This window comes from Delphinapterus leucas, chromosome 17, assembly GCF_059928025.1.
Source record: "Delphinapterus leucas isolate spDelLeu-1000000601 "Yukka" chromosome 17, BTC_Dleu_Yukka2, whole genome shotgun sequence".
In the NCBI taxonomy this organism is placed as follows: Eukaryota; Metazoa; Chordata; class Mammalia; order Artiodactyla; family Monodontidae; genus Delphinapterus; species Delphinapterus leucas.
In genome coordinates, this window is record NC_143145.1 from 73,983,377 (window position 1) to 74,011,124 (window position 27,748).

The 27,748-nt window shown below is 37.5% G+C and overlaps 1 protein-coding gene across 2 annotated transcripts; it reads left to right on the plus strand.

The window, feature by feature from the left end:
- Window positions 1-1,067: 1,067 nt before the first annotated feature.
- VCPIP1 (valosin containing protein interacting protein 1) lies at window positions 1,068-27,540 on the plus strand. 2 transcript variants are annotated; one of them, XM_089899052.1, is made up of 4 exons: window positions 1,069-4,051; window positions 14,082-14,168; window positions 22,283-22,431; window positions 24,140-27,540. In XM_089899052.1, the coding sequence occupies exons 1-4, from the start codon at window positions 1,339-1,341 to the stop codon at window positions 24,146-24,148; spliced, it is 2,958 nt and encodes a 985-aa protein (XP_089755178.1). In that variant the 5' UTR covers window positions 1,069-1,338; the 3' UTR covers window positions 24,149-27,540. The 2 variants fall into 2 exon arrangements, with proteins under 2 accessions (XP_022451000.1, XP_089755178.1); XM_022595292.3 differs by having other exon boundaries at window positions 1,068-4,051; window positions 22,283-27,540.
- Window positions 27,541-27,748: the final 208 nt, after the last annotated feature.

A 27,748-nucleotide genomic window follows, 5' to 3' on the forward strand; every position in this document is an offset into this window, starting at 1 on the left:
GCCTATGTCCCTGTCTGTAAAATGGGTACCGATCTAGGTCCAAAAGCCTGTGAACTTGAGCAAGTCATTTCCTTTCTGGACGTGTGTTTTCTAGCAAGGTTATTATTACATTATGAAGATCAAATGATATCATGTATGTAAATGCTGTGACAGGCATATATCAAGAACGCAATAAATGATAGCTGTTATTACTCTCTGAGGGTAGGACTGTAAGGATCAAACAATATTATATCTACTTAAAAGGCTTTGAATATATATTTAAATTCTGTACACATCCAAGGTATTGTTATTTGTACTGTAAACTGCAAAGACGTACATGGAACGAGGAAACAAATGGCGCCTCAATGACTACCAGTAGGGGGGGAGGAGAGGCAGAAAGGGGGCTCAGGAGCCTCGGCGGCTTGTAATAGCGGTGGGAATGAGAAGAGAGGAGTGTGACAGAAGAAAAACAAAAGAAAAAACTTTAAAAAATACTCTGAGAATCAATTCACTATTCTCCCCCTTTTTCTCTTATGACCTCCTGCCTAGATTAGACCATTTCATTCAACTTCCCATCCCGCCATGTCGCTGGACATTTATTTACTGTACCTTCTTCACTGAGAGCCTTTCATTCCCCTCCCCTTCTAGGAGTCGTGAACTTCAGAACCTCTGCCTCCGACAACCATTCCCTTTAACTCTGATATTAACCAAGCTTCCCTATATTCTTCCCTCCGCCTAAGGGGGAAGCGAGTCTGGTCGCACCGCAGGGCATCCTAGGAAATGTGGTCTCTCATACTCATTTTGCTTGGGCCCCAGAGTGGGGAAGACGACAGAAGACATACATTTAAAACTACAACTCCCGGCAGGCAACGTGAGCGACTCTCCGCCTTTCTGCCCCCATTTCGAGTGCCTTCCTCTTCCTCCTCTCCGCAGGCGCCGAACCTCTTGGCCTCACGGTATTTGTAGTTCTTTATGGACCCAGGATCCTGGCACTTGATGGCCAGGAGAGAGGCTAGAAAACTCTAATTCCCAGAGGGCAGAGCGAAAGGTGCGCCTGCGCAGTCTCAGTGAGGGCGTGTATGTCTGTGTGTCTGAGGGAGAGAGAGCGAGAGCTAGTGAGTGTGAGTGCGGGCTAGGGTGGTGGCCGTTACGTTCGGGGCAACGGCTACGGTAGTGGAGAAGCAAGAAGGGAAACAACGTCCGGCGCTTCCGCCTTCGCTTAGGAGGAGGTGGAGCTGGTAGGGAAAGGAAAGTGATTCGCCCTGGGCCTGGACTAGACCGAGTCGGGCCGGCGGGGGTCTGGCTATGAGCCTTTGAGGGTCGCTTGGGACGCGGAGCGAGACTCGGGAGCCGAGAGCTATGTCTCAGCCGCCGCCGCCGCCTCCGCTGCCGCCGCCGCCTCCTCCCCCAGAGGCTCCGCAGACTCCGCCGTCCCTGGCGGCGACGGCGGCGGCTGCTCCGGGAGTGCTCTCGAAGCGGAGAGACCGGAGAATCCTCTCCGGGAGCTGCCCGGATCCGAAGTGCCAGGCGCGTCTGTTCTTCCCGGCCTCCGGTTCTGTCAGCATCGAGTGTACCGAGTGCGGACAGCGGCACGAGCAGCAACAGCTGCTGGGGGTGGAGGAGGTGACCGACCCGGACGTAGTGCTGCACAACCTGCTGCGGAACGCGCTGCTCGGGGTGACAGGGGCACCCAAGAAGAACACGGAATTGGTAAAGGTGATGGGCCTTTCCAACTACCACTGCAAGTTGCTGTCGCCCATCTTAGCTCGCTACGGAATGGACAAGCAGACAGGCCGGGCTAAGCTTCTCCGGGACATGAACCAGGGCGAGCTGTTCGATTGCGCTTTACTGGGGGACCGCGCCTTCCTTATCGAACCAGAGCATGTGAACACGGTGGGCTATGGCAAGGACCGCTCCGGAAGCCTCCTGTATTTGCATGACACGCTTGAGGACATCAAGCGGGCCAATAAGAGTCAGGAATGCCTCATTCCAGTGCATGTGGACGGGGATGGACACTGCCTGGTGCATGCTGTGTCCCGGGCTCTAGTAGGCCGGGAGCTCTTCTGGCATGCCTTGAGAGAGAATCTTAAACAGCACTTTCAGCAGCACCTGGCCCGATATCAAGCCCTGTTCCATGACTTCATTGATGCCGCTGAGTGGGAGGACATTATCAATGAGTGTGACCCTCTGTTTGTACCACCTGAGGGTGTTCCCTTGGGCCTGAGGAACATCCACATATTTGGCCTTGCCAATGTGCTGCATCGCCCTATTATTCTGTTAGATTCACTCAGTGGCATGCGAAGCTCTGGTGATTATTCAGCCACCTTTCTGCCAGGGCTCATCCCTGCAGAGAAGTGCACTGGGAGAGATGGTCATTTGAACAAACCCATCTGTATTGCCTGGAGTAGCTCTGGTAGAAACCATTATATCCCCTTGGTAGGCATAAAAGGGGCTGCTTTGCCCAAACTGCCTATGAATTTGCTTCCTAAAGCATGGGGTGTGCCTCAGGACCTCATTAAGAAGTACATCAAACTTGAGGAGGACGGTGGTTGTGTTATTGGAGGAGACAGAAGTTTGCAGGATAAATACTTACTTAGGCTTGTTGCTGCTATGGAAGAAGTCTTTATGGACATACATGGTATCCATCCTAGTTTGGTGGCTGATGTCCATCAGTATTTCTACAGGAGGACAGGGGTGATAGGAGTTCAGCCTGAAGAAGTCACAGCAGCTGCTAAAAAAGCAGTAATGGATAATCGCCTTCACAAATGTTTGCTCTGTGGTGCCCTTTCTGAACTTCATGTTCCTCCAGAGTGGTTGGCTCCGGGAGGGAAACTGTATAACCTGGCAAAAAGTACTCATGGACAGCTGAGGCCTGACAAAAATTATAGCTTTCCCTTGAACAATTTGGTTTGCTCATATGATTCAGTGAAAGATGTTCTGGTACCAGACTACGGATTGAGTAACCTGACAGCTTGTAATTGGTGCCATGGCACATCTGTGCGAAGAGTCAGAGGAGATGGGTCTATTGTGTATTTGGATGGGGACAGAACTAATGCTAGGTCCACTGGTGGCAAATGTGGTTGTGGATTCAAACATTTTTGGGATGGTAAAGAGTATGACAATCTACCAGAAGCTTTTCCTATTACTTTGGAATGGGGTGGAAGAGTGGTCAGAGAAACAGTATATTGGTTCCAGTATGAAAGTGATGCATCTTTGAATAGTAATGTTTACGATGTTGCCATGAAACTTGTTACCAAGCACTTTCCAGGTGAATTTGGGAGTGAAATCCTGGTTCAGAAAGTTGTCCACACTATATTGCATCAGACTGCCAAAAAGAATCCTGATGATTATACTCCTGTAAATATAGATGGTGCTCATGCCCAAAGAGTTGGAGACGTACAAGGACAAGAGTCGGAGTCCCAGCTCCCAACTAAAATTATTCTTACCGGACAGAAAACAAAAACTTTGCACAAGGAGGAGTTAAATATGAGTAAGACTGAAAGAACTATTCAACAGAATATTACGGAACAGGCTTCTGTAATGCAGAAACGAAAAACAGAGAAGTTAAAACAAGAACAAAAGGGGCAGCCCAGGACTGTTTCTCCCAGTACCATTCGTGATGGTCCTTCCTCTGCACCTGCCACCCCTACCAAGGCTCCCTATTCACCAACCACTTCTAAGGAGAAGAAGATCCGAATAACAACTAATGATGGACGACAGTCCATGGTTACACTTAAATCTTCAACAACGTTTTTTGAACTTCAGGAAAGCATAGCCAGAGAATTCAACATTCCTCCATATTTACAGTGTATTCGATATGGCTTTCCTCCTAAAGAGTTAATGCCACCCCAGGCAGGAATGGAAAAGGAGCCAGTTCCTTTACAACATGGTGACAGAATTACAATAGAGATTCTAAAAAGTAAAGCCGAAGGGGGTCAGTCTGCAGCAACACACTCGGCCCACACTGTGAAACAAGAAGAGAGTGCTGTCACGGGTAAACTGTCATCTAAGGAACTTCAGGAGCAAGCTGACAAAGAAATGTACTCCTTGTGTCTTTTAGCAACGTTAATGGGTAAGATCAATTTAACTCAGACAGTATTTCTTAATTGTGAATGTAATATGCTGAGTTTTTCTGATGTCTTCATGGAAAAAAATGGTCATCCTAAAAACTATCTGATTATATATTTTAGAAGAAAATTATTTTCTTTAGTTTTTTGACAGTTAGTGGATAGATGTTAGTGTGATTTTCTATTGAGTAAATATTAGGAAAACGTAACTAAGAAAGTGAAAGTCCCTTAATTGTCACCAGATTATTTAAATATAACGTATTCTTGTAATTGTTTTTTTAAAAATAGGCTTGTAATGGATCCATTTAAAGGCTTTTTCATTTTTTCCCCCTTGGCTCTATTGAGCCTGCCCACCTTGTCCCTTTTCATTTATTTTTAAATTTCATTTTCCTGCGTGTCATGTGATTTCAGGACTTCCTGTTTGATGAATTGCAGTTTCTGGGTTTATATGCTCACTGTACTCCCACCTAATGGTCTCTCTCATCCATTTCCTGTTCTCAGTTTCCCAGTTCATCACATTTTTCTTATTTGTACATTAGGATTTGTGTTTAAGTAATTTCCTTGCTCGGTGACTCTTTGCCATGAATTGTAATGAACTATTATAACTGAGGAGAAACATAAGGAACCGAGGTAGATATTAACAGGGTTGCTTAAGAAGCATTTCTTTTTAATAATTCAACACAAATTAAAGGAAAATAGATTATCAATCAAATATATGATTTAAAGCTTTAGTTGATTTGGGAAATAATCCAATGGTGTACTTTTTACATTATTTTTATTGACTAATCTTTGTTTTTAAATTACTGTTAATATGCTTTATTAAGGCTTGAAATAGAAGTAAAATTGAAATACATTACATATTAGAGGGGTCTTATTTTTGCTGAGATGAGAGCTTTCAACTGGAAAAGTGATCTGGGTTTTGATTGTGTTTTCTAAGAGTACTAAATATCAGTGAATTGGTCCTTGACCTTCCAAAACGAAGATTATTTATTTCTGGCTTGTTAAGTTTAGGGGCCTAGTAGTTAATAGGGCATCTAAAAGCCCTATACAAATGTATAACTTAATATTGCTGACTTTATTTTGGCAGACATAGTCATTGAATTGGGCGCTATGTCAAGAAATGTACTAGCTAGGCACTTTGCATTTTTTCTATCTCTTAAGAGTTTTTAGTTTCTTAGAGACTGCGTGGAATAAAGGAAAAGATTGTGAATTTTGGAGTGAGAAAGACCTAGAATTTGAATTCCAGCTCCACTACGTGTTAATTTAGTGATTTCAGGCAAGCTGCTTAACTCCCCAGTAGTACTTCAGTTGCCTCCTATCCACAAGATACCCTTTGTAGTTGGTACATAGGGCAACAGCAAAGTACTCCCAGAACTCTGAAAATTTAATAACATCATTAATAACAGAATGGATAAACTTAGATATGTGCTGAAGGCACTTTTAAGAAAACCAACAATCTCCCAGGTCAAAACAGGAAAAGAGGTCTCTTTTTTTTAGGAACTCTTGAGGATGTGGCTCATATATAACCTTGGATGTTCAGCACCTGGTATGGTGCCCAGCAGGGAGTGGGCACTTTGAAATGTTTTTTTTTTTGATTGAATTAAATAGATGACATTAACATATCCAAAGAAAGGCTGTGTCAGCAGAAATGGAATGGATGGTCAGCACTGAACACTGAAAAAGAGTTGAAAAGCAGAGTTTGGCAATGTTTATACACTGCTATACAAGGGGAAAAGATACATCAACTGGGGTTCGTGAAAATTCTGGTAACTAGAAAGGTAGTCTCAATTGAGGGGCAGGAGTATTTGATCAGTCCTCACTGTGGCCTGGCTCAAAGATCTGAATCCCTTTACTGATTGCACAGTCACCAAGCATCTAGTCTGATCACTCATTTAGCTTCCTGATGTAAGTATTGATAATACAGGTGAGAGTGCAGGTGAGGATTATATTCACTTGGAAGGCTGTGTTCTCCATGTAGATTAATAAATTGGCACGGGTGAGATTATGATCAGTAGTCTAAAAGTCTGGCCAGCATAATATGTTTCATAATGAAAATTAGTAAAATATAATTCTCGTTTACAGTTAGTCACTTTTTGAGGTTGGATTGAGGTTTCTGGACCTGAATATCTGAATACTGGACTGTGGACTGCAATGAGTTGACCAAGATAACGTCTTCTTGTTACGATCTCTTCCCTCTTCACCTCCAGCATTTATGTTGCTGCCCCTACAAACCCACACATTTCTTTAAGTCTCCCACTTCTACTTCTGACACAGAATTTAAGCATAAAAAGAGTGTTTTGCTAATTTTATGGTGGTGGTTCTTGAGAGACTTTCTGCTTTAAAGTACCAAGACAGTGCCTGGCCTGTATTAGTTCCTCTATAAACATTAGTTTTCTACCTCTAATTCTCTCATAACTGTATTTGAATTACGTAGAAGATATTTTTTTTTTTTTTTTGGCCCCCTGGCTTGTGGGATCCTAGTTCCCCAACCAGAGATTGAACCCATGCCCCCTGCAGGGGAAGTGCAGAGTCCTAACCACTGAACTGACAGGGAATTCCCTGGAAGATGTTCTTAATTAAAAGTGATAGGTTTGTAAAAATGTCAGTTTGGGGTTAGCTAAGTAAGTACACACAACCCTGTGTAAAGAGTGCTGAGGAACTCTTGATGTTTAGATTGGAGAGGGCTGGAAAATGGAAAACGACGGTTTATTTAGAAAATTGCAAATTTCAAAGTGCAGAAATAACTTTGTGAATTACCAAATGTGAGCTAAGCTGCTGGTATGTTGGTTTAGAAAATAGCTCATCAAGCTTTCTGCTGTTCAGATAGCTGCCTCCTTCTCACTTAGGTTAAGGCTTTAATACCACTTTCTTAAAGAGGTTGTCTCCTGACCACCTTATCTAAGGGTTTGAGAGACCTTTGCTAAACCACTCTATTACTGCACCCTGTTCAATTCCCTCCTAGCACCTGTTATAAGTTTTCATTATCTTGTTTGTTGGTTTACTTGCTCATTTGCCTCCCCCATTATAAACTCTACAGAGGCAGAGACAGTAGCCTGTTTTATTCACCGATAAATACTTTATCACCTAGTACAGGCCCTGGCACTTATTAGGTGCCAAGTACATGCTTGTTGAATGAATGAATGCAGATTATGTCAGCAAAATGAACATCTGCTGTGAGCTAGAGATTGTGTTGTAGGTACAAAGATGAATGAGACATGGTCCTTGCCCTCCATAAACTTACCTGCAGGGTCTCAACTGAGGGCATCACATACTTTTATAGTTTTCATTTATAATTTTTATACATAGAGAAAAGGAAGCTGGAGATCTGTTGATGAAAGCTACAAAAGTATGGGGGATATATATATATAGATAGATAGATAGATATAGGATTGTGTGTCTTCATTAAATAGGCTGACTTCTTGATAGCCAGGGACGTGTGTGTTGCCTGTCTACTGTTTTTAAGTAGGATATTTATTAAATAGAATTTATATCTATTATTATTTGTATCAACGAGACTAAGTGAGTACATCAGTCTTTTGCTCAGTTCTTGGAACTAGTCACTTTGAATCTAACAATGGTAGTTTAAAATGAAATAACAGTGTTCTACCTGTAATATTTCACAGATTTTAATCTGCTTTATCGAGACCACTTGGACATTATTAAACAGTTTTTTCAGACTGTTATCTTCATTATTTATACAGTATGTGAGTGACTCTAACTCTGGCATTGCAAAATATGTAATTAAATTTTCTTATAGACCAGTTTTTTGTGGATTCTGTTTTGTGGTAGATATGATAGATAGTAGTACATCATCCACCATAAATACTAGGCTAATTTCTTTTTTATTAATATTGTATTCCACTAACTTTTTAGTTAATTTTCTCTTTTAAGAGATAAAGACAGATTTGTGAAAAACGGTTTGTCAGTTTTTATACATACTTTGTCAGAGTTGCTGTAATGGAATTAGGCTATTTGTGAGATATTTACCCCACTTTACTTACAAAGGTTAGCATCCTTTCAGGGGTTGAGAAACTTGTGTGATTTTTATATACCTTCTGTCTTTCTTAAAGAACTGTATGAGTTTTTAGTATACATTTTTAAATTGCACAATATTTTATAATTTCATAGTACTTCTTGATGTTGTAACTGCCTTGGGCTTTTCCAAAATCACACGTGGTATTCAAACACTTATTTTTAAGATGACTTGGGGTCTGAATATCATTGCATCTTGAATTTTTTCTTCAAATATTGGGTGAAGGACAGTTTCAAATCTAGATAGAACTTAATGCATCTGTTATTCTTAACATACACTCTGGTAACCCTTCCAGTTGATTTGTAGACAGCATATTTCTAATGGGGGAGCTGTCATAAAGTTGAATAAAAAGAATGCATATAGGTGTATCTTAAGGTAAATATGTACCTTCAAAGTATGATATTATAAAATCACCATTTATGACATAACTGATAAATGGTGATTTTATAATATCATACTTTGAAGATTAAGTTAAACATCAATTCTATTTCCTTTTTTCCTTCACATTTTTTTCAATTATAAGATAATATTATTTTTAAAAATTCAAAGAAGTCAAGTATGTATAAAGTAGAATATAGTAGTTCTCTTTAACATTTGCACTCCCCAGAGAGAATCAGACTCTGTGTGTGTGTGTGTGTGTGTGTGTGTGTGTGTGTGTGTGTGAGTGAGATAAATATATCTTTTAATGGCTGATGATGACACTAAAAGACACTTAAGGGACTGAGTATAAGGAGAGAAACAAGCATGCCTTCCTTAGAAATGGTTTTGACTATTGATAAGGTGGATACATTTTTAGATGGGAGGAACTGCAGGAAGGGTGGAGAGATGGCAACAATTTTTCTCAGCTAATGAATACCTTTAGGATTCTTCTAGTAGAAACAGCCCCATGTTCCTACTTTAAATTTACATTTTGGTCAGTTTATTTTATGGTAATAGGAACTTGAGTTCAGAATTAACTTAGGTATTTTGGGGGGGAACTTAATAATATATTTCATATATTTTTTATTTGTTTTGTTTTTTTAATATATTTCATATAGATGTTAGATTTTAAAATTTACTCACTTGTTGAAACTTCAAATTGCTTTTTTAAATATCTAAAGTTAGAAAATTGGAACGATGACCTTTTAAACTCACTTTTAACCCATGATTTTGTTACTAGTAGTAAAAATTAGAAAAACAATGATATTTTTAAAATGTTTAATTTTAACATACTTAAAAAAATTACCTCTTATTAAAGAGGAAAAAAATTAGATAACCAAAAGAAAAAACATCCATAATATCACTGCCATATATAATAACTATTGTTCAGGTGAGAGAACTGAAGACTATTAGGAGGATTCAAGGAAGACGAGGTATGAACAGAGCTTATCTATGGTGGTGGTATAGACTTTTTTCTACATTTATATACACAGTATGTTCAATATAAGTATTTTACTGTTGTACTATGAAGAAACAGTTGAATTATAAAGCAAAATTAATTGGAGACTAACAGAAAAATATGAATTAGTATAGTATTTGTTAGATGCTTTACCAGACTAGTCCTGTTCTCTAAGAATTTGTTTTCCAATGAAATGGTAGAAGAGTTATTCCTCCTCCCCCTTTTTTAAGCAGTTTTCAAATATGGTATTATTAAGTATGGTCACCATGTTGTACATTACATCTCTGTCACTTATTTATTTTATAACTGCAAGTTTGTACCTAAAAGCCTTTACTTTTGTTTTTGCTATGATTTTGTTTTATTAGATTCATGAAGAGGTACAGATGGTACCATTAGTTAACATTTTATCCATATAACATTAAAGAGCAGTTGTCGTTGTGCTGCTTCAATTAAGCTTTTCATGGACATCTCTCAGGCATTATTAAAAGAAAAAACCTCATTTATGCTAGTATTCATTTCACCAATTCTGAGTGCTACTATCTCTCCAGCATTGTGCCAGGCCCGGGAATAGAAAGTGAAATAGGCCACTGACCTTTTCCTGACTCTGAAAAGCTTCTGGTCTAGAAGGGGAAACAGAAAAGTAAACTGAGTTAACCTGCAGTGTGATCAGGGCTGTGGTGTTCATATGCATGGGAGCATTAAGGAGGGTACCTACCTAACCACCACTGAAGAAGAATCCTAGAGGAAGTGACACCTAAATTGAGTTTTAAAGAATACATAGCTATTACTGGTGTTTGGGGAACTGGAGCAATTTGGTGGTGTTGCTTTGTAGAAATCAAGTTAGGATATGATGAGAGAGCTGTGAGATAGGAGCAAGGGTAAGGAATCCTAGGCTGCCTTTTATGCCGTGAGAAAGGAGCTTGGACTTACCATATGGTTTGGTGGAACCATTAAAGGTTTAACTCTGAAGGCTGTATGGAGTAGAGATTTGAGGAGAGTAAGATTAGAGGGAAAACCAATTTTGAGGCGGTGGCAGTGCTTCAGGCAGGAGATGGGCCTGAACCAGGTCAGTTGTAGAAGGAATGGAGAGAAATGTAGCAGAGAGCCATCTGTGACTGATGGGGGACTTGTGCAGTGTCACAGTCCTTGCTTCCTGATCTCTGATCCCTTTTCTTGGTTCTGTTTCCAACAAACATGACTTCAGTGGAAGTGTGTATATACCAAAGGAAATAATTTGCCTAGTTTTTCTTTGAACCAGTTGTTGATGCCATGGATTTCTATAAGAAGAGGGTATGGATAGTTCTGCCAAATTTGTTGTAACATGATTTGACCTTTAGTAGAAGTTTAGTATCAGTGGAAAAGGTATAAGCTGTGGAACGATATACAGGATTCAGATCCAGGCTTTGCCGCTTACTAGCTATTTGATCTTGCGAGAACTATTTAAACTCTCTGAGCTTGTTTCTTTTTCTGTAAAATTGGGCTCAGTTAGGAGGAGAAAACGAAATTATGTGAAGTGCCTGATCAGAGCTGGGTAGACAATAGAGATTTAGGTGGTATCTATCCTTCCCTTAAAGCAATAGAGTATCCATGCTCACTGGGGCCATATAGGTCTGAAGGGGGTGAAAATTAGTTCTTGGGGGAGGGTAAAATAAATCTTACTCTATTTAATGAAAAAAGTACAGATATACATATAGTATGTAAACAGATAAACAGTATATGTGTAGCACGCAAATATCATGGTTGAGGCAGATTAGGAAGATAATGGCTAAAAATAATTCTTAGGTAGATAATGAAAACACAAGGTTGATAAACAGTTCAATAGAATTATTACTTTTTAGAGTTCTGCCTGCTTAAGTAAGGAATAGTTGGGTTTGTAAAGTATCAGTATTAAGAAACATCGTTTTTCTTACTAGTATTTAGGTGTTCAGTTCTGAGGAGTTTACTATTTTGGCACCCGTTTAGATTTTTTTTTTTTTTTTTTTTTTTGGCGGTACGCGGGCGTCTCACTGTTGTGGCCTCTCCCATTGCAGAGCACAGGCTCTGGACGCACAGGCTCAGCGGCCATGGCTCACGGACCCAGCCACTACGCGGCATGTGGGATCTTCCCAGACCGGGGCACGAACCCGGGTCCCCTGCATCGGCAGGCGGACTCTCAACCACTGTGCCACCAGGGAAGCCCCCGTTTAGATTTTGACCAAAAAAATTAAATGCTACCATCTAAGTTTTTGATATGTTTTGATATTCTAGAGTATTCGATAAATGATATCCTAGAGTGTTTTATAAAATACTAAGTACATTTAAGATAACATTAATAATAAATAAATGAAAGATTACCACAATAGAAGTAATTTATCCAAATAAAGTTTAATGATAAATTCAGCAGTCAGAACTTCTGTCAGAAGTTATTAACGTTCTGTGTGCGGGAGTTCTTATTAATATTCAAAATTTTAAATTAAATTTCTGTATTCACCCTTAAATATTGGCAATTCTAGTAGTACTGTATCATTAGTGAATGAAGTGTTCATGTGCAAGTAAATGTTCTAGTTAACTGAAATGTTAAGCGCCAAGGCTTTTTAAATTTATATACTTTAAACTGATATACTGAGCAACTTCAGCCAACTGCCATGTAGATTCACATTTCTGTTTATCAGTGTGGGAAGGGGTTAGAGCTCTGAGAGATTGTAGGTACGTAGTGATTAATTCACTTCATCAATAACCTCCATTCAAAGCTCAGATTCAATAGTGTAGTCCTCTAGTAGGAAAGATAAAAATTAACCTTTCTTTGTTAAAATGAACTTTAAAAAGTCCTGACCAGAAAAGCAGTACCTATACATTATCAGATTAGAAAATAATGAAAGTATAAAGAAACAAAAATAACCATATTCCACAAACAAAAAGTAACTTTTATGTTCCTTCCATTCTTTATTAACTTCTTGAACAGTGGTTATCATTCTTAACTTTTATTTAGTCTTTTTTTTTTTTTTTTTGCGGTACGCGGGCCTCTCACTGTTGTGGCCTCTCCCATTGCGGAGCACAGGCTCCGGACGCACAGGCTCAGTGGCCATGGCTCACGGGCTCAGCCGCTCCGCGGCATGTGGGATCTTCCCAGACCGGGGCACGGACCCGTGTCCCCTGCATCGGCAGGCGGACTCTCAACCACTGCGCCACCAGGGAAGACCCCATTCTTAACTTTTTATTTGAAACTTCTTATTGATAATAGGCACTGTCAAAGGATGTTCTTGAAAACAACGTTTTTGTGAAATAGTGGGTTGCTTATAGCTATTTTGTGGGCTTCTAATGTTTATTCTAAATCTCATCAATAGGTCATTTCCCCCCTAAATTTCTGTTTTAAAAAGTCAACTTTGCAACAACAAAATACATTAATTACTTATCTTCAGTCTACCTATTTACTTTTCTCCCTAACCCTTTCCATCTGTTTTTAACCTAAATATAGAATATATTTTTTATATTCTCCTTTAAAAACATAGTATCTTTCTGTAACCTTTTCTGTTGTTCTAGTCCACAGTTGCATACTAGTTTACTTTGAACTGGATTGGGTCTTCATATGTATTTTGTTTAATATGCCCAGTATTGACTCATGCAGCTTTAAAGACACTTTTTATTTTTAAAGATGTTGGGGGTAGGAGTTTATTAATTAATTAATTTATTTTTGCTGTGTTGGGTCTCTGTTTCTGTGCGAGGGCTTTCTCTAGTTGTGGCAAGCGGGAGCCACTCTTCATGACAGCGCGCGGGCCTCTCACTATCGCAGCCTCTCTTGTTGCGGAGCACAGGCTCCAGATGTGCAGGCTCAGTAGTTGTGGCTCACGGGCCCAGTTGCTCCACGGCATGTGGGATTCTCCCAGACCAGGGCTTGAACCCGTGTCCCCTGCATTAGCAGGCAGATTCTCAACCACTGCGCCACCATGGAAGCCCCTAAAGAAATTTTTGAATTAGTTCCTACATTTAAAAATGGGGGGACTTACCTGGTGGTGCAGTGGTTAAGCATCTTCCTGCCAATGCAGGGGACACGGGTTAGATCCCACATGCCGCGGAGCAACTAAGCCCGTGCACCACAACTACTGAGCCTGCGCTTTAGAGTCCATGAGCCACAACTACTGAGCCCATGTGCCACAACTACTGAAGCCCGTGTGCCTAGAGCCCGTGCTCTGCAACAAGAGAAGCCACTGCAATGAGAAGCCCACGCACTGCAATGAAGAGTAGCCCCTGCTCGCCGCAACTAGAGAAAGCCTGCGCGCAGCAGTGAAGACCCAGCACAGCCAAAAATAAATAAACAAATAAATAGAAGACATTAAAAAAAAAGGGGGAGAATTAAACATTAAAAACCTGGATTTCTGGCTTCTCTTGAGATGCCATTTGATATTGAAACATTGGGCCTCTACTCTTCCATGACAGCACTTGGCAATGGCTGCCATCTTAGATGGACCATGCATTTTCTAGTCATGTTCCCTCATTCCATATCGCTTCCTGTATGTTGTATTACACCAGACTGCATCACTCACTTAGGAGATCTGCCTTGCGATCTCTGTTCAAGGCTAATCCATATTAAAGCAAGCCTGGGTTGAACTCTCTTGTTAGTTGCTAATACTGTATCTTTATTTTACAGGAGAAGATGTATGGTCTTATGCAAAGGGGCTTCCTCACATGTTCCAGCAGGGTGGCGTATTCTACAATATTATGAAGAAAACCATGGGTATAGTTGCTTTCTGATTTTATTCTTAGATAATATCTCCACTCAAGCTATTCTAAGATTAAGAAAGTTCAGATAATATTCTTATGAAACTATTTCCAGTGTTAATATTAGGTACATATTTTTCTTTATCAGTCTGCCTAGTTAAAATGGATTATTATCCTGGTATGGTCAGCTACGTTTTCTGCTATAATATTACTAAAAATCTCCTATCACTTTCTTTCTCCTGTTTTCTCATTTAAGTTATGTATATGATCCTTAACAACTAAAGACAAATTGTGAAATTAGAGGCTGATTTGTTTATAATGCTAGTGACTGTCCCAGAACCAGATAATACAGTGTTTTTTTGTTGTTGTGTTTTGACTATGATTACTATATACCTCAGTATTTTCTGGATTCTAGGAAACGGCTCACTTTACATTTAACCTCTTTTTACATTGGGTATACATTGTTTATAAAGATATGTGCAAGTGTATAACTGTATCTTCACAGTTTCAAGAGAGAGGTTGCCAGTATGTATGTTTGGACCCCATGTGTTTTATCAAAAATTTGATGTGAGTACTTTTGGCCCCAGACTTTATCACTCTGGCTTATCTCACTTTCTTACCTACCTGACCTCTGTAGATATTAAGTACATAATCTCTATTTTATGTTTGTTTGTTTTTTTTCTTTCTCATGCACTTCTTTTTCCTTCTTAAAAAAACAAAACCCAACTTGGCTATTGTAGAAATGTTGAAACACATAAAAGTAGCAAGAATAATGTAATGAACCCCTATTTACTTACCACCCAGGTTCAATAATTATCAGTACATTTCTACCTACCCCGTCTCAAATGGACTGTTTTGAAATAAATCTCAGACATAATTTCATCTGTAAGAACTTCAGTATGTATTTCTAAAAGTAAGCACTGTTTTTTTTTCTTTTTAAAAAAATAACCATAATACCATTATCACATCTAAAAAATATGAACAGTAATTTTTAAGATATCACCAACTATCCAGTCAGTGTTTAAATTTACTTGATTTTTGATTGTCTCAAAAAATGTTTTTTCTTTTGATTTATTGAATTGGGGACCAAAGAATAGCCAGCTAGCCAGTTGCCTTGCTTCCTTCCTTCCTCCCTGCCTCCCTCCCTCCCTCCCTCCCTTCCTTCCTAAGATAGGATTATTGAAACGTAATTTGCATACAGTAAAATTCACCCTTTTTAGGAATACAGGCATGTGAATTTTGACAAACATATACAGTCACGTAACCACTACCACAATCAAGATATAGAATATTTCCACCATTCCAAAAAAGTCACCTTGTGCCCCTTTCTAATTAATCCCTTACCTCTCCCCCTAGGCTCTGGCAACTACTGATTTGATTTCTGTCTCTATATGTTTTCCTTTTTCATATCACCGTATAAATGGGACCATATCGTTTAACCTTTTGTGTCGGCTTCTTTGATTGAGCACAGGGGTTGGCAAACTCCTACCCGTGAGCCATACCAGGCCTGCTGCCTGTTGTATATAAAGTTTTATCAGAACACAACCACACTCATGTTTACATATTGTCTGTGGCTGCTTTCGCAGTGCAGTGGCAGAGTTGAATAGTTGTGACAGAGACTGTATGGTCTGCAAAATCTGAAATATTTACCAGGTTGCCCCTTTACAGAAAAATTTTGTCAACTTCAGTTTTTAGCTTAGTGCTTTTGAGATTCATCCGTCTGGTTGCATGTAGTTTATTTGTTTTTTATTGCTGAGTATTATTCCATTGTATGTATGTATCACATTTTAAAAATTCCATAACCAATTGAAGGACATTTAGTTTGTTTTTAGTTTTTGGCTACTATGAATAAAGCCACTATAAACATTTGTGTACACATCTTTGTGTGGACGCATGTTTTCACTTTTCTTTGGTAAATACCTAGGAGTGGGATTGCTGAGAAATTTGGTAAGTATATGCTCATCTTTATAAGAAACTTCCAGACCATTTCCAGATTGGCTGGACCATTTTGTATTCCTCCAGCACTTGGTAGTATTAGTTTTTTTTGTTTTGTTTTTGTTTTGTTTTGTTTTGTTTTTGCAGTACGTGGGCCTCTCACTGTTGTGGCCTCTCCCATTGATCAGGGTAATGTTTAATCAGGGTAATGTTGGCTTCAGAAAATTGAGTTGAGAAGTGTTCACTCCTTTTCTGTTTTCTGGTAGATTTTGTAATAGCTTTGATATTATTTCTTTCTTAAATGGTAGAATTCACCAGTGAAGCCATCTGTGCTTGGAGTTTTCTTTATTGGATGGTTTTTAACTATGAATTTAATTTCTTTAATAGACTGCTCTTAAGGTTATTCCTTTCTTCTTGAATAAGCTTTGTTAGTTTTGCCTTTCAAGAAATCTGTCCATTTCATCTAAGTTATCAATTTTATTGGCATAAAGTTGTTTATAATATTCCCTTACTGTCCTTTTAATGTCTTCAAGGTCTGTAGCTCTGTCATTTCTGATATTGGCAATTTGTGCCTTTCTTGTTTTGCTGACTAGTCCAGCTAATGGTTTATCAGTTTTATTGATCTTTTCAAAGAAACACCTTTGGTTTTATAGGTTTTCTGCATTGTTTTCCTCATTTCATTTTCTTTGTCTTCTGCTATTTACTTTTTCTTCCTTATGCTTCCTTTGGATTTAATTTGCACTTCCTAGTTTCTTTAAGTAGAAGCTTAGATTATAAATTTTTGTTTTCTAGTATAAGCATTTAAAGCTATAAATTTCTCTCTGAGCATCCCCCTGCCTTTTTTTTTGCATCCCTTTTTTTTTTTTTTGCGGTACGTGGGCCTCTCACTGTTGTGGCCTCTTCCATTACAGAGCACAGGCTCCGGACGCGCAGGCTCAGCAGCCATGGCTCACGGGCCCAGCCGCTCCGCGGCATGTGGGATCTTCCCAAACCGGGGCACGAGCCCATGTCCCCTGCATCAGCAGGTGGACTCTCAACCACTGCGCCACCAGGGAAGCCCTGCATCCCTTTCTTTTTAACTTTCCATCTTTTTTTTTTTAAAATAACTTTCCATCTTTCACTTCATTCTACCTTCGGAAATATATCAATACCAGTTAATTTTTTTTTAAATAAATTAATTAATTTTTGGCTGTGTTGGGTCTTTGTTGCTGCGCACGGGCTTTCTCTAGTTGCAGCGAACGGGGGCAACTCTTTGTCGCGGTGCACAGGCTTCTCATTGCGGTGGCTTCTCGTTGCAGAGCACGGGCTCTAGGCACGCAGGCTTCAGTAGTTGTGGCACGCAGGCTCAGTAGTTGTGGCTCGCAGGCTCTAGGGCACAGGCTCAGTAGTTGTGGCACACGGGCTTAGTTGCTCTGCGGTATGTGGGATCTTCCTGGACCAGGGCTCGAACCCGTGTCCCCTGCATTGGCAGGCGGATTCTCAACCACTGTGCCACCAGAGAAGCCCCAGTTAGTGGTTTTTTAAAAGTTATTACTTAATTATGATTGATGATAGGGCTCCCAGTAATTGGGATTAGGATGCACTGTCTTTCATAGGACTGAAAATAACTCCCCTCAGTTGTTTTTGTGTGTGGGAGGGTTGTGGTGGGTGGTGTGGGGATGATGCTCTTGATTATTTTCTAAATAGTTTTTTGGTTTTGGTTTGAAATTATTTTTAAAATGTTAGCTGTGATGCTAAGACAATTTAATGCGGGAAAGAATAGTTTTATCAGTGAACAGGGCTGGGGCAACTGGATATCCACATGCACAAGAATGAAGTTTGACCTCTCCTTCCCACCAAATACAAAATTAACTCAAAATGTATAAAAAAACTGGAGTATGAGAGCTAAAACTAGAAAGCTCTTAGAAGAAAACATAGGCATAAAACTTCTTGACTTTGCATTATGCAAAATCTTTTTAGATATGACACCAAAAGTACAAGCAAAAAAATGTAGCTAAATAAAAACAAATTTTTGTGCTGCAAGGACACCAACATGAAAGTGAAATAACAACTCACAGAATGAGAAAATTTTGCATATTATATATCAGATAATAGATTTGCATCTAGAATATAAAGAGCTCAGCAGTAAAAAGACAAACAACCCAGTTAAAAATGGGCAAAGGATCCAGAGAAAATGTATAAATGGCCAATAAGCACATGAACTGATGCTCAACATCATTAACCATAGGGAAATGCAAATCAGAACCACAGTGAGATAGTACTTCATACTCACTAGCAAGGCTATAATCACAAAGGCAGATATTAAGAATGGTGGGCAAGGAAATCCTGGTGGGAATGTAAAATAGTGCAGCCGCTTGGGAAGAAAGTCTGGCAGTTGCTCAGAAGATTTAAGATGGAGCTACTATATAACCCAGCAATTCACTCTTAGGTGTATACCCGAGAGAAATGAAAACGTGTCCACAAAAAACTTGTACACAGATGTTCATAATAGCATTATTCATAGTAGTCAGAACTGGAAACAATGCAAATGTCTATCAACTTAGACACTGGATAAGTAAGATGTGATATATCCATACAATGAAATATTACTTGGCAATAGAAAGGAATGGGAATGCAGTACTGATACAGACCACACTGATGAACCTTGAAAATCTTATGCTACATGAAACAAGCCAGAAACAAAAGACCATATACTGTATTATTTTACTTATATGAAAAGTCATATAAATGACAGAATAGGCACACCTAGAGAGACAGAGAGAGTAAATCAGTGGTTGCCTAGGGCTGGGAATGGGATGGGGGAGGAAATGGGAGTGACTGCTAATGGGTTCAGGGTTTCTTTCTGGGAAAATGTTCTAAAAGTGATTGTGGTGATGGCTACACAACTCTGAATATGCTAAAAAACATTGAACTGTACACTTAAAAATGGGTGAGTTGTGTGTGAATTATATGTCAGTAGAGCTGTTATATTTTTTAAATGTTACCTGTGGTATTTATTCTTATTAGGAGGGAGTTTAGAGCTCTGGAGTAGGAACATCTGATACTAAATTTTGGTTCTACTACTTTTTCCTGTGTGACTTCTAAGTCTCAGTTTCTCTATTTGTAAAGTGGGTATGATAATATCGGGGTTATTATTAGGATCAAATGAGATTGTGCACATAAAGCAGTTAGCAAAGGGCCTGGTACCTAATAAATACTTAGCTAATGTTTGTTATTATTATTATTATTAGAATCCCAGCTGTTATTTGCAGAATTATTTTTAAAATTTTTGACTGTAACACAGCCATTTGAAATGGGTCACCATCAGAAAATCATTTTACCTTTCAAAATATAATTTCATCTGATATTTGCGGTAAAATGTTACCTCTATTTTTAGGACAGATTCATGTGGCAAATCATTATCATCATCCCGTGGTCAAAGAATCAAAGCATAACAAGCCCTCCTCACCCCCAGACATACACCCATACCCTCCAAAAATTGGAAAAGAACATAATTCTCTTACTTTGTTCAAATCCACCCTAACAGATGGATGGTTATATCTACATTTGAACAGACATATTGCCCAATATAACAGATAGACTTTTAATATTCCTATTCTTTATGTTTGGAAAGGTATTTTTAAATTAATTCATTCATTGTTCTGAGGCACTTTAGGTAGTTTCCAGTTTTTTGATGTAAGAAAGAATGTAGCTATAAATATTATTATACATGTCTTTTGGTGTATATGTACAATAGAATTGTTGATATACGATATAGAAATTTTAATACACCTTGATTCTTAAAATTCAAAGGACTATATAAGTTATATAAAACCTAAGTGATTGTTTAATCACAACACAGTATTTGTATTGATTTTTCAACATATATTTTAAAGTTTTTTAATAATGTAAAAAGTCTAGAAACTATAGAAATGGGGAATATCACCTATAGTTGCTAAATACTTGTCTTATACGTGCATTTTTTGGTCATGATTGTAATTCCAATACTTAGATTTGTTTCCTGCTATTTTCCTGTATTATGCATATTTTACTGTATCAATGAGGCATCATAGGTTACTTATTTATATCAGTATTAATAGCTGCATATTACTTCTGTCAGGTGATAGACTGTAATTTTCTTAACCCTTCTCTTCTTGTTGAAGCTTAGATTGTTTCCAGTGTTTCATTGTAAATAATACTGTGATAAACGTGTGGGACCGTGATTCTTTCCAGGGATAGCCAAGGGAAAGCATCACCGTAGCAGCCTGGAAACGACTACAAACCCTTGTGATCTAATATAGAAATTAAAACTATTGACTGCATGATGTATATTAGGCACTGTGGTATGTGCTTTGCATGTGTTCTCATATAATCCTCAAATAATTAGTTGAAATAAGTACTATACTCATTGTTATACTTACCTGATTGCATTATAATTGTCTATTGACACTCGTCTCCATCTCCTAACAATTACATTTTATTTTGGAATCTTCAGGGTCTACTTTAGCTCCTGGCATATAGTGAGGCTCAATAGTTGTTATCTGTTGAAATGATTGTTTAAAAGCTTTTCCTTGGGGCATCCCTGGCCTTACCATTCAAAATTCTCTTTTTTGCTACCTTTGTTTCCTGAGCTATGGTTTACAGATCTCTGAGGTAGGGGTTGGTAGAAGGTAAACTGATTTAAGGGTTGTACTCTGAAAGGTACTATTTAGACATCTCTGATTTTAATTTTTGCACATCTATTTTTGTCAGTTCTCTCTGCCAAAAATGTGCCAAGAGGAAATTCTCATTAGATTTTCATTTATCACTGAAATGAATGTTTATTTGAACTTACTATATGGTATTTATTCATTTGAAGTTGTTTTTTTCTCTGATTATTTGGAATATTCACAGTAAGATACATTAGAACCACTGTAGCTTTTTTCAGAGAGGAAGGGACTATTCTTAATAACCTGCAAAACTGGAGAGAGACTACCTAAGTGCCCACAAAGCATTCCAGAGTTCACTCATCCTTCCCCTTTCTGAATTTCTATAGTACTTACTAACAGTCTCATTCATTTTAAACTAGTTTGCTTTTGCCTTTATATTTTACCATAAACATACCCATATATTATTAAAAGTTCATTTTTTTAAAACACAGAAAATCTGTGGTTTCATAAAAGTTGAAAACCCTTATTTTTGTATATTTGGGGTCTATACTTAAAATGTAAAGATATTGGATAGCTTAAAACACACATGCAATTTTTTTATGCCCAGGCTGGAAAAAGTATAAAAATTTGAAATACCATGTAGTGAGACCAAACTCTTCAGCTAGAAAATAAAGGGAAGCCTGCTTTAAAATTCTTACCCTCTACTGCTGCATTGACTGTGAGAAGGTATATCGCACTGGGCCATTTGAAGAGCATCCATAACTCACTCTTGTTTTGGTGGTTCTGATCTGCCAGAGAGGAATAAGAGTTGTAACATGAAGTACAACTGTTTCAAAGGAATTGAATTGAATACAATGTTATTAATCTTTTGTAACTAAATGTCAGTTCTTCCAGTTATACTTAAGTCACAGTGCCTTCCTTAATCCTAGCTTTCCTAAATGTGCCTCCACACCTATTTAATATGGAGTATCTTATTTTGAAAGTTCATACTTTTTATATTTGTGAAAAATACATATATATACACAGAGAAAACTTTTATTCTGGTATTCTGTAATTTAATAGAATCACTTATGATTTTTAATTCAACACACTGCGCAACATATGTACACAACACTTTGCCCTTATAGGTATTTTTAAAGTTTATAATTTGAATTTTACTAAATGAAAGTATATTTTCTTATTGCTTTACTATAAGCAAATGCTTTACTAACACAATTGCTAGTGTTTTTCTTATGCAAGCTGTTTGTTTCAAGCCTAACAAACAGGTTTGTTTCAAGCCTAACAAAAGGTTTGTTTCAAGCCTAACTTTCCTAACCTTGTGATAGGTTAATGATACATATTCTTCAAATCCCCTGGGAAACTACATTAAGGTTTATGGTGGTATTTCTTATTTTGTAATAGCATTAAATTCTGTTAATAAGTGTAATAAATTATTTGCTAATTAAGTTTGTTTTGAAAGCTGTTACCTGTAAATTATTATTGGAAGTTTACTATTTCAATTATAATTGTCTTTACTACACCTTTCAAGTAAGATTTTAATATGTTAAATTCTTTTTCCTCTCTTCAGGTATGGCTGATGGCAAGCATTGCACTTTTCCACATCTGCCTGGCAAAACCTTTGTCTATAATGCTTCTGAAGATAGGCTGGAGTTGTGTGTGGATGCTGCAGGACATTTCCCCATCGGTCCTGATGTTGAAGATTTAGTCAAAGAGGCTGTAAGTCAGGTTCGAGCAGAGGCTACGACAAGAAGTAGGGAGTCAAGTCCCTCACATGGGTTATTAAAACTAGGTAGTGGTGGAGTAGTGAAAAAGAAATCCGAGCAGCTTCATAATGTGACTGCCTTTCAGGGAAAAGGGCATTCTCTAGGAACTGCATCCAGTACCCCACACCTTGAGCCAAGAGCTAGGGAAACTCCAGTTGTAAGGAAGCAGACCACAGGGACACACTTTAGTAGTTCCATTAAAACAGAGCCTTCTGTGTTCGCAGCTGCTCCTAGTAACAGTGAGCTTATTCGAATAGCTCCTGGAGTAGTTACAATGAGAGACAGCAGGCAGCTTGATCCTGATATGGTTGAGGCCCAGCGAAAAAAATTGCAGGAAATGGTTTCTTCTATTCAGGCGTCGATGGACAAGCACTTGCGGGATCAAAGTACAGAGCAGTCACCGTCTGATCTTCCTCAAAGGAACGTCGAAGTTGTGAGTCCTTCTGTGAAGTCTGGGAGTCTTCAGATTGGCTTACCTGAATCTTTTTCTCTAACTGGTGGCACTGAAAATTTGAACACGGAAACAACTGATGGCTGTGTGGCAGAGGCACTGGGAACAGCATTTGCTACAAGGTCAAAAGCACAAAAGGGAAATTCCGTGGAGGAGCCTGAAGAGATGGATAGTCAAGATGCTGAGATGACAAACACAACTGAGCCAATGGATCACTCTTGATTTAATTAGAGGCTAATAAAGGCAGAATGTTTATTGTGAACATGTAATATTTGTTGGCTGGGCCACATAACTTGATTAGTCATTAAAAATCTTGTACGTATATAATTCAAAGATTATATCTTGTTATTCAGTGCATGATAGCAAGTGTGTGATTGGCAATAGCTTTTAATATACTGCTGCCCAGGCTGGCTCTAAATTCCTATAAATTAGTTATTAGATCTGCTGAAATGACTTTCTTCCATATATGTGGTTCACTGTAATTTTAATTCCATGAAAGTCTTAATGTTTAAAACATGAAAATTCTCTTGCTACTTATGTTTGATTTCTGAAAAGGCTAGGGCTGGGGGGAAATAAGATTTTGCTAATGTTGATGTCATCAGGGTAACCATTCCACATATTTATTAGCGTGTCAAAGGATTTATGTAAATTTGAAGGTTACCTGAAGTAAATTGTATCTTGAAATTCATAAAAGGATATATTAGACACTGGGATCCTGACACTTTCGTGAACATGAACACATTCATAGAGATATATATTCTTGGTGAAACTATCTTGAGAATGTAGTGTAATGATACAACATTTTGCTGATTTGAGCAAGGTTGGGGAAGATAACTATTCTAGAATGATAAAGTCAATGTGATTCAGTAATGTTGCTGTCTGAGCCAACACAGCCAAGTGTGTGCTCTGTTGTTGATAATATGTTACCATTATTTTGAATCCTGTCCTGGTCAAGTACTACCAAATTTTTGTCCTTTAATCTTGCAGAAAAGTTGATTGCAATGTGTGGTAGAAAATAATAAAAATAATGGTAGCAGTAGTTAATCTCTAATTTTCAGAGTTTGTCAGATTCACAGAGCATTTATAAATAAGAATTTATCTTTATGAATGAGTTACATTGTTCTACAATTTTGATCAATGGTATTTAAGCTTGTATATGCTAAATGTATTTGAGCCCCTTTGAACCAAAAATGTTTCCCTTTTTTCTTAGAATCCATAAGATTTTCTTCATTTGTTGGCTTCACTTGGATTTGGATGCAAATTTGACTGCGTCATACCCTGATCAACCAGGCATTTGCTTAAGTAGTGTATTCATCAAATCTTTAGTGCCAGTTTCCTCAAGAAGCAGCTTTCACGTTTACTCCTTAAAGAATGTTTATCCTGAGACTGGTATTGCACTATTTTATCCTATTCTGCAAATCTGTATTCTGAAATGTACACGTTAATCCATCTTTTTCCTCTGTTCACTGAAATTAAGTTGAATTTGAATGGATGAAAGACAAAATGTATGTTAATACAATCTCTTATCTAGAGCATTTAAAGCCTGGCTCTCTCTGTTTGCTCATGTTAACAGATGCAGAACCGTTTGCATTTCAAGAAAATGTACATCAGAAATTATATTATCAGGTGTTTTAAAATGTCAACCTGTTGATTCATAAGGAATATAGACAGAACTTTAACTTGTGTTTCCAAATAAGGGAGTTTTTGGTTTCTTTCTGTGAAAGTATCTCTGACTGAATCCACTTATTAAGTTAACTACTTTATTTTGAATAGGGAAAGAATGGAGACTCTAGATATTTTGCAGGTGATATCTGAGCAAGATACATATTTGGGTTAGTTTTATCACATTATCACATTTTTAAAACCATATTGTCTCCATTCTTCTTCTAAATTTACTTTCAGATACCTCTCTCTATGTCTATAAATATAAGGAAATTTTAGAACTTTTATATTGTGTACTAGTTTTGCATAAAGAACTGCAGCTACCAAGTAATATTTCCCATTTGGTTAGTACAGGTGACTTCTGTGTGTTAAATTAAAAATTACAAATATCACTAACCACTATAATTATTTTTGGGTTTTTTCAGCCACTGAACACCCTCCCGCCCCTCCACCACCACATACTTTTTTTAGTTTAAATACAGGAAAACTGGTTAACAAACGAATGCATTGCTTCCAGGTAAATGATATAATCACCCTTTAACAAATATTTTCTTCACCTGTGGCTCAGTATGTTTAGTTAATAACTGACATATAATTTCATAGCATAAAGTAAAAATATCAGATGCACATTTTATCTCCCTATTAAATACTTTTGCATTTAGTCAAACTAGAACGCACCTGTGAACATTAGAAGGCAGGCTAATCTTTGACAACACTATTAATTTCTCTTGCCAGAGCAGTGCTATTTAGAAGCTGGTTAGGTGTGAACATTATAATAATAGTTTGGGTTCTCCCTTGATAAAGAATAAAAGGCTCGATTCTGAGAATGGTCAGGTTTCTTGAAATTATTTTAGATCAACTGAAATTTGGTTGCAGTAATTAATGGTTTTTGAGAAGTGGGCCAGGTATCATCTTCACAAAAAAGTTTTAGAGCAGAATTTCTTTAAGTTCTTGACTGTCATCGTCTGCCCTTCCATATGGTTATCATAATCAAATACATAATTATAGGAATGATTATTTTTTTAGTACTACCATTTTAATACTACCAGGACATCCGCAACTTTGAGTCCAACCTAGGGATCATAAATTAGTTGAAATATTTTCTTAGCCCTACATGTAATGTCATAACTCTAATTCAGTCCTATAGTTAAATTCTATTTGCAGTGTTTTACTGAAAATTGAAGTATAATTGTAAATTTTTTTCTTCACTAATCCATTTTATAGTTAGTCATACCAAGGTTGACTATATGACCCAAAGTCCAGGTAGAGTTGAAGATGATGTGTGTCTAGAATACTGGTTGTGAGAAACTGGTTGAAATTGAAGAAAACAAGACACTGTCAAATATTATGAGGAAGAATATAATGAACTCCAAGGGAATGGTTACTCAGGAACTAGTTAAAGAGCAAGCCTAAGGCCCATTTCCCCTCCTTTCACTATATTTCAGGTATTTTATTGGAAAATGTTAAGCTCAAGACCTGAGAAATTTAGCAAGTGCTATTGACTGTGAAACTTGCTTTATATCTTCTCATGATTTTTAGTTTCGTTTTTACAGTCAAGCCTACTGCTTGCAATTAAGATAACAAACTGAAATGCGTCTATGATTCCCAGCCACACAGGTCCTTATTGCCATTATTTTTAAGAATCTAACTTTATTGGAAATTAGCAAACTTTTGCATATGGTCTCTTACCTCAGGGAAGATCACTTACTAGCAACTCACATACTAATGACAGGTTTCTGAGAATTGTACTGACATCACATGTTAGCTACTAACTGCAAAGTTTATAACAGTGTTATTTTATGTAGTTACCTACTAATAACTGGCTGCTAGTGAACGTTTCTCTAAAAAATTTAGACCTCACTACTAACCAAGCTTTAAGTATGAAATAAACTTACAACTTCTGTCTTTAATTAAGCTTTGGTCAGTATAGTGACAATATTATAAAATGTTTATTTCAGAATATCAATACCATTTGGTCTTCATTTTTCAAACAGGAATTTTAATTGGCCCAGACATAAAATATTGCAGAGTAGATATTGAGAGATTCGTGGTTCTCAAAACAAGGTTTCCATATTAAGATTTTCATAAAAGCCTTTGCAAAATCAGATTAATCTCCACTCATCTTAATATGAATTTAAAATTACCTCTTATAACAGTAGTAGTGAGATACATACTCTAAGTTGGGGTAGATATATCCTACATTTCCAGGTTATCATGTAATTTAACAAAATTGCATAACCTCAAGGCTCTTAATATAATTTTTCAAACCAGAACTATTCACTTGAGAACATACCACAGTAGAATGTTTACTTAAGAAATAACAAAAGGGGCTATATCACCAATGTAAGATTTGTAGTTAATTGTAAGTTCTGCCATTCTTAATAATTCTTTGAGATGCTAAGTGTTTCAATTCATATTTAATGATACTTAAATTGTGAGAATTTTAATGTTTGCTCCAAAATAGCAGAAATTGTAAAAATTGTGAATTATTGGAGAAAATGCCATTACTTGTATATCTGACATTTAACTTTTTAAATTATGGAGTCTACATGCTTTTTAGTATAATATTAATACGATGATTATTCTCTTGTAAAAGAAAAGGAAAACTAGTAAAAAAAAAGCTTTAGTTGATGTTATCTGCTTGTGAGTATCAATTACTTAGTATTTAAAAATTTTAAGGTATTGCATACTTTTCTTTAGAATGCACAAGTCCCTTCCTGAGCTTTTATGCCTGTGGTAGAGCAATAAAGGACTGAAAAGGTTGTCAGTATTTTCAGGTTTATTTGACTTTAAGAATTAGTGCCAAGAGCTGGAGAGTCTGCTTTTTAGAGGGAAATGTTATTAAGAATATGTAAAAATAAGTGTAATAGTGTAAATATTTAGAAAAAATTAAATAGCAAGTGCTTTAACTGCTCAATAAAATAGTATAGATGTTCTACCATCCCTAAAGCACTGGCTGTTATCCATTATTTTCTGATTTTGTGATTGCTGTATATATTACACTTGAGTAATAAATAATTGGTAATAGTGTATTCCATCTATATAGAGTTCTACAGCACACTCCACTGTACAGTATTTGAAGTTTTCTTTTATATCAGTAATAAAACTGTAAGTTAATACATAGTTTCCTGGAATTATACCTAATTATTATAATGCA